Raw genomic sequence first — 12,761 nt, 5'->3', positions numbered from 1 at the left:
CCAGGCTCTTTCTAACACAGCAGGCCCCAACATGATTTCCAAAGATGGGACTGGATGGCCCGTGATAGAGGCTGGCACCCAACAGCAGCCTTTGGCAGGTGAGCAGGGCATCCAACAGTGAAGGGGCCTCTCCCTTGCTGACTCCCACTCACCTGTTCAACATCACAGGTTGGGAGGAGGATGGTGGCCTCTCTGGTCCTGAGGATTTCTGGGAGTTTCCTGATTAACTTTTTCTCTTTTGTGAGGCTCTGGGTCTTAGGCCAGAGCTATAACAAGCCCAAGGCTTTGGGGCCAACTTTTCTTCATTCTTGCTGACAAACAGGCTGTATGGGATTGAGTGCCTTCCCAGTAGAGGGCAGCTCCCAAGGGTGCTAGAAAAAGGCTTAAAGGCACACACTCACAAATACCTTCTTTCCAGACCCTGTGAACATGGCAAAGGAGCACGCTGCTTATTCTCTCATTCCACAGACTGTTCTGGGATGTTCCTGCCCCAGTTGGCTCCAGAGTCCCTTCCTTGAACCCAAGCTCTCTTGGGAGTGGGGGTGCAGAGGAAGAGTGTGGCTCAGGACAGGGATGTGGGAAGGCGAGGTGGGAATTAGAGTGGAAGAGCAATGCCTGCCCACAGCAGAGCCTTGCCTAACAGCTGACAGCTGTGGCGCCTCCTGACTTGGCTGACCACATCACCTTCCACCGCCCAGGGCAGAGTTTCAGAGAGCTCTACCTCTCCCACCAGCAAAAATTATTCCTCCAGCCTTGGGGAATTTGTTTGATCTGTGAGCTTACTTTAATGAGCATAATGGGAGTGAAACTCAAATCCTTCTAGCTTTCACTCACTAAAATATCCTCAAAGTGAAACAAATTTAACTGGATTGCAAATTGGTGCAGGCTAATAAGTGACTAAGCTACAAGTGAGAGTACCATCCAATGAGTAGGGGAGTGGCAGCTCAGTCCCTCCTGTGACTGGCAGTGTGGCTTAGAGGAACCCAGGGAGAGAACTGGCTGAGCCCTGAAACTCCACCTTGTAGAAGGAAAGCCCCTTCTTGAAAAGTGGCCATGGAGCCTGCCTAGAGCCAGGAAGACCCCTAAAGACCAATGGGCTTACTAGCAGAATCTGGTACAAGACAGTGACTAACCAAACTGCACTTCAACCCTTTAGTTATCACTGCCCCACCCTCCATAGCTTTCTTATGGTGGAAAACTTTGCATACCCTTGCTAGCAAAGCCAGGTAGGCAAGAAACAGTGGTTAGGATCTGTGGGATAGAGCCATTAAAACCTTCTCTACACATAGCGCGTGGGAAGGCCAAATCTGTCCGAGTGGCTCTATCCCTCCTTTAGGGCACATAATTTCCCAGACTCAGCCCTGTTTCCTTCTTTCTCCCAACAATACCAGGCCTTTTTTTTGTGTGTGTGTAAATTTTAAGACTTTATTTCAGAGAGAGAAGCAAGTGAGAGAGAGAGAGAGAGAGAGAGAGAGAGAGGAAAGAGAGGAGGGGGGAGGAACAGGAAGCATCAACTTCCATATGTGCCTTGACCAGGCAAGCCTAGGGATTCGAACTGGTGACCTCAGCGTTCCAGGTCGACGCTTTACCCACTGCACCACCACAGGTCAGGCAAGGCCTTGAGTAAGGAGTTCCTCTACACTTTTCTAGTTGTTTCAGGAGACTTCCCCTTTCCACGCTGAGCTCACACAGCCCCAACAGTTCTTTGGCGCTTCCCTTGACACCTTTAATCCCTACCCTTGCCCTGAACCAAGAGCGACACAAGGAAAATCAGAAACACAGTTGACTTCCCCAGGAGTGGCAGCAACCCTAGAGAGAGGTGCCTGGCACAGGGCAGGGCCAGCCACTTTGTGACATTAGGAAATAGGGTAGAAGGTGACTCAGTCGGGCTCAGGCTCTTTGCTCCTCCTTAGCATTACCCTGAATAGGTTCTGGGACTGGCATTATCAGATGTTCATAGGGGAAGGAAGGGAAGGCTGGGGTTGCAGAAAGAAATGTGATATTCCCTGCTCCCTGCCCTCCCCCGACAGTCTGTCCAGTAGCTTGGCCTGTATACTGGGCTAGGACCCTAAAATATGAGAATTCAGGGCTCCAGGGTTACTGGCAAGGTTACGTTACCTGGGCACATGGCTCAGGTTCTCTGGAGGACAGACTCAGGAAAGGGGGGGCTGGGATGCTTTTCTTACTGACGTGTCCACAGAGCACAAGCTCACTGTATGTGGCTCTCTCAGAGCCATGCAGCTCAAAGAAACTATGGCTCCTCTGTACATGCTTCTTTGGGAACCAACATAAAATCTGAAAGTCTGTGGATGTGATTTATAACTTTGAAATCTGTGATTTTGGTCGTAATCTTCATGCCCCATTATTATGGTACTAGGTTTCCTGCTCCGCACAGCACCTGGGTCAGGGGAGCAAACAAGGATCTAACCTTTCCCCCTGCTCCTCTCTCTGACATGGCCCGGGAGAGGGAGTGAAGGACAGGGCACTGAGTCGCAGTCCTTTGTCCTGGACACACCCTCTGGCAACATTAGCTACTGGGGTGACCCTGAAGTGGAAACATACCAAGAGCCACTTTTGTTATCTTTCCCCATTGATTTTTAAAGTGACCCACATCAGGATTAAAAGAAAGATGTGCCTCTGTCTGAAGTGCAGAATAACCATGTGTAAGGTGGATGCTGGGTCCAGAGCTAACCCCAGAAGCTACACCTCTTGTCTGGGCTTCGCCAGCCTTTTCTCTCATCGCTCTAGTTGCTCCCTGGTCCTTTTCACTCCTCACAGCGTCACTCCATTCTTCTCACGGAGAAGCGTCTCAAACACAAACGTGCCAGTCTTCTGCCTTCCCAGTCCAAAATCCAAGGAGCCACTCACCCTGCTCCTGCTTATCTCCCCTCCATGGACCATGTTCCTTCCCTTTCATGGCCATTACATATACTGTTTTCCTCTGCGGCTCTTCCCAATGCTTCTGCTTCTGACCCTGTACTTTGCCTGGTGGTAACCTTCTCATTCTTCAGGTTTCAGTTAAAAGACCACTTCTTTAGGGGACATCTTCCTAACACCATACCTCCGAGGCTAGGACTGGTCCCCTGGTTATATACTCTCATGGCACCAGATCTACATCTTCCTTGCCCTATGGCCCCTCCAGGGATTCAAGACTCTTCCACTCTAGGCCTGAGAAGGCTCTGCATATCCTCTACCTGTTCCCAATCCACTCATTCTGCAAGCTTCCACTCAAACAAGTCCATGCTGGCACCTTCTCCAGTTCTCCAGAGTAGGAACTCCTTTCTCTCTCGGTCTCGGACTCTTCTCTTTCCAGGGCATCTTTACGCTTTTGTTCAGACCTGTTTGGTACCAATGCCAAGCTTGAGCTCTACCACGCCACTTTGCTTTTCTCCCCTGACTGAATCTCCAGGGCAGACACCAGATCTTGTCACCTCTTCACTATGGTGGAAGAACTCAAAATATGTTTGGTGAATCAATCAATATGGATTCTCTGAAATTTTCTTCTAACAAAGAACACACATGGTCATGGATGTTCTGTTTAAATATCCTACTGCACAGTTTCAAGTGACACTTGGGAAAAATGTCCAGTGTTATTTCTTTTTGACGTTTTCAGCCAAATGTTTCTGTGTGCTACAAGAATAGAACTAAGTGCTAACTATTTCTGTGGGCAGAAGGAAAGAATGACTTGAGGGAGGAGATAAAAAGAGAAATAAAGAGAAGGACCAATACAATGTAATCCGAATATGATTTTTTTCTTAATCTTGTAAGTACCACTGTACTGGTGGCAATGACACTGAGAGTCCCCATGGCTGAGAGGGAAGCTGTGGAGGTGTTCAGTGCTAGCTCCATAAACTAGGCTCTGGGACAGAGTCTGAGATGCTCTGTATTAGATACTGACCCGTGTCATGTGCCACCGGTGAGGAGGAAGACAGAGTGCTTTTCCCAAAGGGTGATGCTCTCCCCAGGTGATGACTCTTCTCAGGAGGCAGGAGTGCTTTCCCAGAATAACCTTTTTGCTCTTTATTCAGCTGCTGCAGCAGATATTCATTAGTGATCACCAGGGATCTGAGGCATGGGGGAAAAGGCAGTCATAAAATTATAAAAGCAGAGTAGATGCCATTCAGACCTGAAACACTTGTTAAAGACAAATATAAAATGAAGTAGCATCTTTAAATAGAAAGAATTGTCCAATTTATGAGTGGGTTATTTTAAAAGCAAGCTGACAGTTTCTTTCTTCATTAGGTATGTTCCAGACTGACTATAGAGTAACATAGTTCACTTTTTTTTTTTTTTTTTTTTTTAATGAGAGAAAGGAAGATAGTGAAAGAGATTCTCACATGTGCTGTGCCCTGACCTGGATCCACCTGGCAACCCCATCTGGGGCCAATGCTCCAGTACCAAGCTATTTTTAGCACCTGAGGCTGAAGCTCAGTTGTGACCAACCGAGCTGTCCTCATAACCAGAGCCATGCTCTAAAAAATCGAATCACTGGCTATGGGAGGTGAAAAGGGGAAGAGGGAGGGAGAGAGAAGCAGATGGTCACTTCTCCTGTGTGCCCTGATCATAATTGAACCTGGGACGTCCACATGCCGGGCCAACTGTCTATCTGCTGAGCCACCAGCCAGGGCCTAGTTCACATTTTATACAGTGACTGTTCTATTCTTTCTAAAGTACTTTCATGAAGTAGGAGCACTGGGAGATTGGCACCTGACCAGGCCTCCAACTTCTACTCTTCTACTCTGTCTTACTTCTGCAATCAACTAGCAGTGCTAGTCATGGTCTTTATTACCATCTAATGTTAAAATTATCAGAAAGTGGCCCAAAAATGCATGCACAATATTATTATTTATTTATTGTATTTTTCTGAAGCTGGAAACTGGGAGGCAGTCAGACAGACTCCCACATGCGCCCGACCAGGATCCACCCAGCATGTCCACCAGGGGGCGATGCTCTGCCTATCTGGGGTGTCACTCTGCTGCAACCAGAGCCATTCTAGTGCCTGAGGCAGAGGCCACAGAGCCATCCTCAGAGCCCGGGCCAACTTTGCTCCAATGGAGCCTTGGCTGCAGGAGAGGAAGAGAGAGACAGAGAGGAAGGAGAGGGGGAGGGGTGGAGAAGCAGATGGGCGATTCTGTGTGCCCTCCCTGGGAATCAAACTCGGGACTCTTGCACACCAGGCCGACACTCTACCACTGAGCCAACCGGCCAGGGCAATACTATTAATTGTAGCACTATTTTTTTTTTTTCATTTTTCTGAAGCTGGAAACAGGGAGAGACAGTCAGACAGGACTCCCGCATGTGCCCGACCGAGATCCACCCGGCACGCCCACCATGGGGCGACGCTCTGCCCACCAGGGGACGATGCTCTGCCCCTCCGGGGCGTTGCCATGTTGCGACCAGAGCCACTCTAGCGCCTGGGGCAGAGGCCACAGAGCCATCCCCAGCGCCCGGGCTACCTTTGCTCCAATGGAGCCTTGGCTGCGGGAGGGGAAGAGAGAGACAGAGAGGAAAGCGCGGCGGAGGGGTGGAGAAGCAAATGGGCGCTTCTCCTGTGTGCCCTGGCCGGGAATCGAACCCGGGTCCTCCGCATGCTAGGCCGACGCTCTACCGCTGAGCCAACCGGCCAGGGCTCTACTATTTTTTTTTTTATATTTTTTTTAATTTTTTTTAATGTTTATTTTATTTATTCATTTTAGAGAGGAGAGAGAGAGGGAGAGAGAGAGAGAGAGAGAGAGAGAGGAGAGAGACAGGGGGGAGGAGCTGGAAGCATCAACTCCCATATGTGCCTTAACCAGGCAAGCCCAGGGTTTCGAAATGGCGACCTCAGCATTTCCAGGTCGACGCTTTATCCACTGCGCCACCACAGGTCAGGCTGTAGCACTATTTTAACAGCAAAATGCTATCAACCTAAATGACCATTTACAGAGGAATAATTACATAATGCACAATGGAGTTCTATACAACTATGAAAACGAATGACAGAACCAACTCTATACACCACTGTGAACTGATTGCTAAGATAAAATGTTAAAGTATCATTATGCCTCTACAAATACACACCCACACCCACACCTACAATGGAAGGCTAGTGGGAGGGAAGGAAAGGATAGAGGAGACAGGTAAGGAAGCCAGATTTGTCTGAATTTATGTCGCTTTGTAGATTTCACTTTGGGACCATGTAAATATTTTAAATAATTATAAAACAAGATCATATAAAAATAATTTAAAAATTTCCTATGAATCAAAAGCAAATAGAAACAAAACAAACCTATATATTGAATGGGTGGTTTAACCACATAGAGAAAAATTATTTAAGTTACTTTAAAATACAGAAATTTGATTGTGCATCAACTAAAGAGATATACCCTAATGTTCTAAGTGTAGTCCCAGAGAGCTGAAACAGTATCACCTGGAAACTAATTAGAAAGGCAAAGTCTCAGTTCCTAGCCCCGCCCTGTGAATCAGAAACCCTGGGGGTGGGGCCCAGCAATCTGCATTTCAACAAGCTTTTCGGGTGATTCTGATGCACATGAGTTTGAGAACCATGACTTTACGCTACTTGCTCAACCTTTGTATATGTTGAAATAATTATAATAAAAAGTTTCAAAAAATTAAAAAGCCATCCAGAATGGGTCTGGGTCTAATCCTCTGAATATGAAGTTATTCCAAGGAAAATCAGGTAAATTTGAGGCTGAACATTTGAGGATTAACTGAAAGTCCTAGTAAAGGTGTTTGTCCAATGAAAACATTCAGGACTTTTCTAAGTGTACCAATAGTCTTGAGACCTCTTTGGATTTGTCTAGCCTGCATCCTAAGGGTACTGTTCTTTGAAGAGGCTGATGCTATTGAGCTTCTCTGAAGAAACACATACATTGGTTTCTCTGTTATTCTGAGTGCTCAACATATTTTTTGTGACCAACAGCAGGCAGGTATTTTCCGGAAGAACCAGGTGACTGATTCCAGGGGTACATAATGAGAAAGAAAAGCGAGCAGACTCAAACAAGGGTCCTGTTGGATCTAGAAAGAAACTACTGATTATTGAGGTAGTGCAATCCACCAATTCTAGCAAAGGCATTAAGTCCCTGGTGTGTCCTAGAAAACAGTACTTTAAGCCCTGAGCTAACTGGCCTAGATACAAGTAGTTTACACATAACATGGAGTTAATTTGAAAAGCAGATAGGCCTGACCTGTGGTGGTGCAGTGGATCAAGGTTTGTCCTGGAACGCCAAGGTTGCTGGTTTGAAACCCTGGGCTTGCTTACCCGCTCGAAGCACATATGAGAAGCAACTACTACGAGCTGATGCTTCCCTCCCCCCGCCATTCCATTCTTTCTCCTCTTTCTAAAATCAACAAAGTCTTTTAAAAAAGAAGAAGAAAAGCATATAGATACTAACTTGCCAGTAAAACAAAGGAAATAAAGTAAAGTAAGCATCTACTTCCAGAAGCCAGCTAGATAGACCCACTCCTACCTCTGACTTTCATGGAGAAGGGCCACAGTCTCCTCCAGCTTTTTCAGCTGCACAAGCTCCTGGTTCAGGCAAACCACCTGTGAGCTCAGCTGTTGATTTTTGCGCAGAAGATCATCTACAAAGAACACAGTAGCCAGGGGTGAGCAGGATTCCAAGCAGCTGATCTCTGAGCAGAGCTTAAGGACATCTTGAAGAATTAGGGGCCTCCTCACTGCACCCACCTCCACACTTCATTATTCCTTCCTTAGAGACAGAAGATATGGTGGCAAGAATATAGGAATTAGCAACAAACAGACCTGAATGAAAATTCAACCACTTAATATTGAATATTATTCCATTTTTCTGAAGTTTACTAGAGCTAATAACCTTGCCCCATAGCACTATCATGAGGAGTCAATGAGACACCTGTCCTCATTTAGCATAGGAAGTCAACAAATATTAGGTCTCTGTATCCTCTATTTTAGTTTATGAATGTATGTCCTTCATTTTCTATGGATACGTGCAAACATCTAGAACTGTGTCAGGCACATACATGGTTAGTGCTTGCAGAAACTAAACTTGTAACCAAGACACTCAGACATAGTTCCCCAAATATATTACCACTGCCTGCAATAATGAGGTAGTTACAAGCACGCGAACTCTGGTCTTCTAGAACTGTACTTCTTAAACTTTAATAAGCTTACAGATCACCTGGAGATCTTGTTAAAAAACAGACTCTGATTCAGTAGGTCTGAGGTGAAGCCCAACAGTCTGCATGTCTAACACACTCCCAGATAATGCTAATCTTGCTGATCTGTAAACACACTTTGAGTAGTAAGATTCTCAAAGGTGGAAAGCAGTGCTGCAACTGCTGTCTTTATCACCAGTAAGCCAAAATCAATACTGGGCCTCATGGCTGATTGAAAAGTAGGTATCTAGTGAACAAACAGTGACCTGTTTTCAGAGTCGGTGAGTGGAGATGCTGTGATTATTCAGATTTGTCAAATCAGATGTGATGAGGCTGAACAGAGTGCTGTTTTCCAAATCAAGTTCCTCATATAAACTGAAATGCCCCATAATATTTGTTTAGGGCTACTGAGCTGGAGGGTTAAAGTCAAGGGTAGATAGACTTTATCTAAAATACTGAACTAAACTATGCTAATGATAAAGTAGTACAGCCTGACCAGGCAGTGGTGCAGTGGATAGAGCATCAGACTGGGATGCGGAGGACCCAGGTTCGAAACCCCGAGGTCACCGGCTTGAGTGCAGGCTCATCTGGCTTGAGCTTGAGCACCAGGTCACTGGCTTGAGCGTGGGATCATAGACATGACCCTATGGTCGCTGGCTTGAGCCCAAAGGTCACTGGCTTGAAGCCCAAGGTCGCTAATTTGAGCAAAGGGTCACTCGCTCTGCTGTAGCACCCCCCCCCCCGTCAAGGCACATATGAGAAAGCAGTCAATGAACAACTAAGGAGCCACATGAAGAATTGATGCTTCTCATCTCTCTCCCTTCCTGTCTGTCTGTCCCTATCTGTACCTCTCTCTGTCTCTCTCACTGTCTCTGTCACCCACACAAAAAATAAAGTAGTACAAATCAAAACTATGGCAAAAGTAAAAAAAAAAACCCATTGTGGGCAAGGGTAGAGTGAAAAGGCATTCAAATACACTTACTGCTGATGTGTAAACTGAAAAAAACGTTTTGGGGAGTGATTTGGCAATGTGTAACGAAAGCTTCAAAAATGCCTACATCTTTTGCCCTGGCCAGGCAGCTCAGTTGGTTGGAGCATTGTCCCAATGATTCAAGGTTATGGGTCCGATTCCTGGTCCAGACACATACAACAATCAACCAATGAATGCATAGAGCAACAACAAATTAGTGTTTCTCTCTCACATAAATAAAAAATGTCCACATCTTTTGACCCACTAATTCTACTGGAAGGAATGCTCCCAGGAAAATAGTCTGAAATGTGCACAAAGAGTAATGTACATAGATGTTAACAGCCACATTATTATTGTAGTATAAATATTATGACTCTCAGTTCCATCCGAAGGGAAGAAAGACAATCTTAGAGAAGCATTTTCACTATAGGGTCTTTTCTTTCATTTCAGGTCTTTTGAATAGTGTGTGTGTGTGTGTGTGTGTGTGTGTGTGTGACAAGAGACAGAGAGAGGGACAGATAGGGACAGACAGAAAGGGAGAGAGATGAGAAGCATCAATTCTTCATTGAGGCACCTTAGTTGTTCATTGATTGCTTTCTCATATGTGCCTTGATGGGGGGGGGTGGCTACAGCAGAGTGAGTGACCCCTTGCCCAAGCCGGTGATCTTGGGCTCAAGATGGTGAGCCTTGCTCAAATTAGATGAGCCTGCTCTCAAGCCAGCGACCTTGGGGTTTCAAGCCTGGGTGCCTACATCCCAGTCCGCTCTATCTCCATTGTGCCACCACCTGGTGCAGGTGAATATTTGGAAATTCTTTAAAATTATTTATATTATAAATAATGGTGGCTTTATTTATTTATTTTGAATTCTTTTTTTTTAAAGACTTTATTCATTTTAGAGAGGAGAGGGAGAGAGAGAGAGAGAGAGAGAGAGAGAGAGAGAGGGAGAGAGAAGGGGATGGGAACAGGAAGCATCAACTCCCATATGTGCCTTGACCAGGTAAGCCCAGGGCTCTGAACCGGCGACCTCAGCATTCCAAGTTGATTCTTTATCCACTGCGCCACCACAGGTCAGGCTGGCAGCTTTATTTATAATAGCTAATATATATTAAAAACAACTATTAGAGGACTAGATAAATAAAGTATAGTTGTGTGACATTAAAAGAAATGCCTATACGACCAAATAACATTAGGGTGGAGAATCAAATTGGTGATTTTCTAGGGTAGAGAGTGGGAGAACTAAAGGAACTTTCTGGAGAAACAGAAATGTGCTGTATTTTGATTAGAAAGGAATTAAATGAGTGCATATATTTGTCAAAACTCATTCAACTTAAAATGTGTGCATTCTGGCCCTGGCCGGTTTGCTCAGTGGTAGAGTGTTGGCCTGGCATGCAGGAGTCCCAGGTTTGATTCCCGGCCAGGGCACACAGGAGAAGTGCCCATCTGCTTCTCCACCCCTCCCCCTCTCCTTCCTCTCTGTCTCTCTCTTCACCTCCCGCAGCCAAGGCTCCATTGGAGCAAAGTTGGCCTGGGTGCTTGAGGATGGCTCTATGGGCTCTGCCTCAGGTGCTAGAATGGCTCTGGTTGCAACAAAGCGATGCCCCAGATGGGCAGAGCATCGCCCCCTGGTGGGCATGCCGGGTGGATCCCAGTCGGGCACATGCTTCTGTCTGACTGCCTTCCTGTTTCCAACTTCAGAAAAATACAAAAAAAAAAAAAAAAAAGTGTGCATTCTGAGCTTGTTTGATTTCGAGCATCAGCCCCAGATGGGGTTTCTGGGTGGATCCTGGTCAGGTACGTGTGGGAATCTGTCTCACTATCTCCCTTTCTCTCACTTATAAAAAAAAAAGCGTGCATTTTGTTATATATAAATTATTTTTTAAAAATCAAGACAAAAATTTTAATTTTGAGTTAAAAATATATGTAGAGGAGTATGGTAAAAGAAAATATATCAAAAACACTAACAGTAGTTACAGCTGGGAATGTAGTTTTTGTTTTCCTTATATTTTTCAAACTTTCTATAAAGAATGCAATCTGCTCCTGACCAGGTGGTGGCGCAGTGGATGGAGCATCAGACTGGGATGCAGTGGACCAAGGTTCGAAATCCAGAGGTTGCTGGCTTGAGCGCAGGCTCATCTGGCTTGAGTGTGGGGTTGCTGGCTTGAGTGTGGGATCATAGACATGACCCCATGATTGCTGGCTTGAGCCCAAAGGTTGCTGGCTTGAGCAAGGGGTCACTTGCTCTGCTGTAGCCCCTCTATTCACCCACCCCTGGGTCAAGGCACATATGAGAAAGCAATCAATAAATGATTAAGGAGCCACAATGAAGAATTGATGCTTCTCATCTCTCTCTCTTCCTGTCTGTCCCTATCTGTCCATCTCTCTGTCTCTCTCACAAAAAAAGAATGTAATCTGCTATAATCAGAAAAAAATGTGTTTTTTTCTCAAAAATATTAATAATCTCAAAAATAATAGTAACAACATTTGTACTTGCTTTACAGTGACAAAGAGAACTTCATCTGGTAAATCAAGTCACCTGCATTACAACTCTGAGGCAAGATGATGGTTTCCATTCAGGAAGCCATGTGAGCTCTAGATAATAAAGCTTATTATGAGCCATCTATAAACAAACAACTGTCTGGAGACATACCATATACTGCTTTCCTGAACTTACCATAATTGTGGGGCTGGTTCCCACTCACAACTGAGGTGGCAGCACCTTCCTCCAACTGTTGGATTTTTTCTGATAAAAGGAGGTTTTCCTCCAGCACTCTGACCAGTTTTTGCTTCAAACTTTCCTTTGGACCAGTAAAATACAAAGACATTAAGAATCTGAAATTCTAAGGAGTGCTTTTAGAAGACAGAGAATTTTCCCTCTGTTTAGTGATAAAGCTGTTTAGTTCACCAGCTTGAGTGCAGGGTCACTGGCTTGAGTGTGAGATTATAGGCATGACCCCATAGTTGCTGGCTTGAAGCCCAAGATTGCTGGCTTGAGCAAGGGGTCACTCACTCTGTTGTAGCAGGATAGCATCTCTCTTTCTCACTAGGATTTCAATTCATTGGTAAAAGTGCAGCAAACCAATTTATCATATGGAGTTGCAATTTTTCCTGTGATTTATCCACTACTCATGCAGAACAAGTGGTTGTTCTGACAAGAGGCTAACATTTTGAATCATCTATCTAAAGTTTGTAGAAACTGAACTTGATGTCTGAAAATCCTCTAATGTTAGGAAAAGGGGAAAGAAGACTTACGGATATGAGTCCCTTCCTCCTCTCCCAGAGCCAGTAGCCTAATGCTCTAGGACTGGCCCCTGGCTCAGGGCTCGCTGCTCCATCCAAAGAGGAGGAAAAACAATCCCAGAGACATTTACCTTCCCTTATCAGAATCAAACCAAGACCTTCAAGGCCATGATCCTAAATATTTTCACTCAAGGGCCTTTTTTTTCTTTTTCCATTTTAAGTCTTTCTTTATGTTTGGGTGAGGGCAAGGATTAAGGCGTCATCCCTGTAGAACCTCTGAGTTGTCCTTGTCCTAGCAAGTTCTGTGTTCCTGATTTGCCCAGAATAACTTTTCTGTATTTGGGTTCAGGAACATCTAGGTTTTCATGGTGATGATGATGTTTATGGTACAAAGCTATTCTAGTCTTGCTGATCCAT

General features: G+C 45.3%; 1 protein-coding gene across 1 annotated transcript in view; it reads right to left on the bottom strand.

Annotated features, from left to right (window-relative positions):
• Window positions 1–3,743: 3,743 nt before the first annotated feature.
• LRRC36 (leucine rich repeat containing 36) overlaps window positions 3,744–12,761 on the bottom strand; it is a 38,296-nt gene continuing 29,278 nt past the window's right edge. Inside the window, 3 exon segments of the mRNA XM_066242855.1 lie at window positions 3,744–4,065; window positions 7,470–7,584; window positions 11,779–11,902. Of these exon segments, the coding sequence (XP_066098952.1) occupies window positions 3,840–4,065; window positions 7,470–7,584; window positions 11,779–11,902 (465 nt within the window). The 3' untranslated portion in view covers window positions 3,744–3,839.

Source organism: Saccopteryx bilineata, chromosome 9 (assembly GCF_036850765.1).
Source record: "Saccopteryx bilineata isolate mSacBil1 chromosome 9, mSacBil1_pri_phased_curated, whole genome shotgun sequence".
Taxonomy (NCBI): domain Eukaryota; kingdom Metazoa; phylum Chordata; class Mammalia; order Chiroptera; family Emballonuridae; genus Saccopteryx; species Saccopteryx bilineata.
Note: the sequence above shows the minus strand (reverse complement) of the source record. Positions and strands in the feature narration are given on the sequence as shown.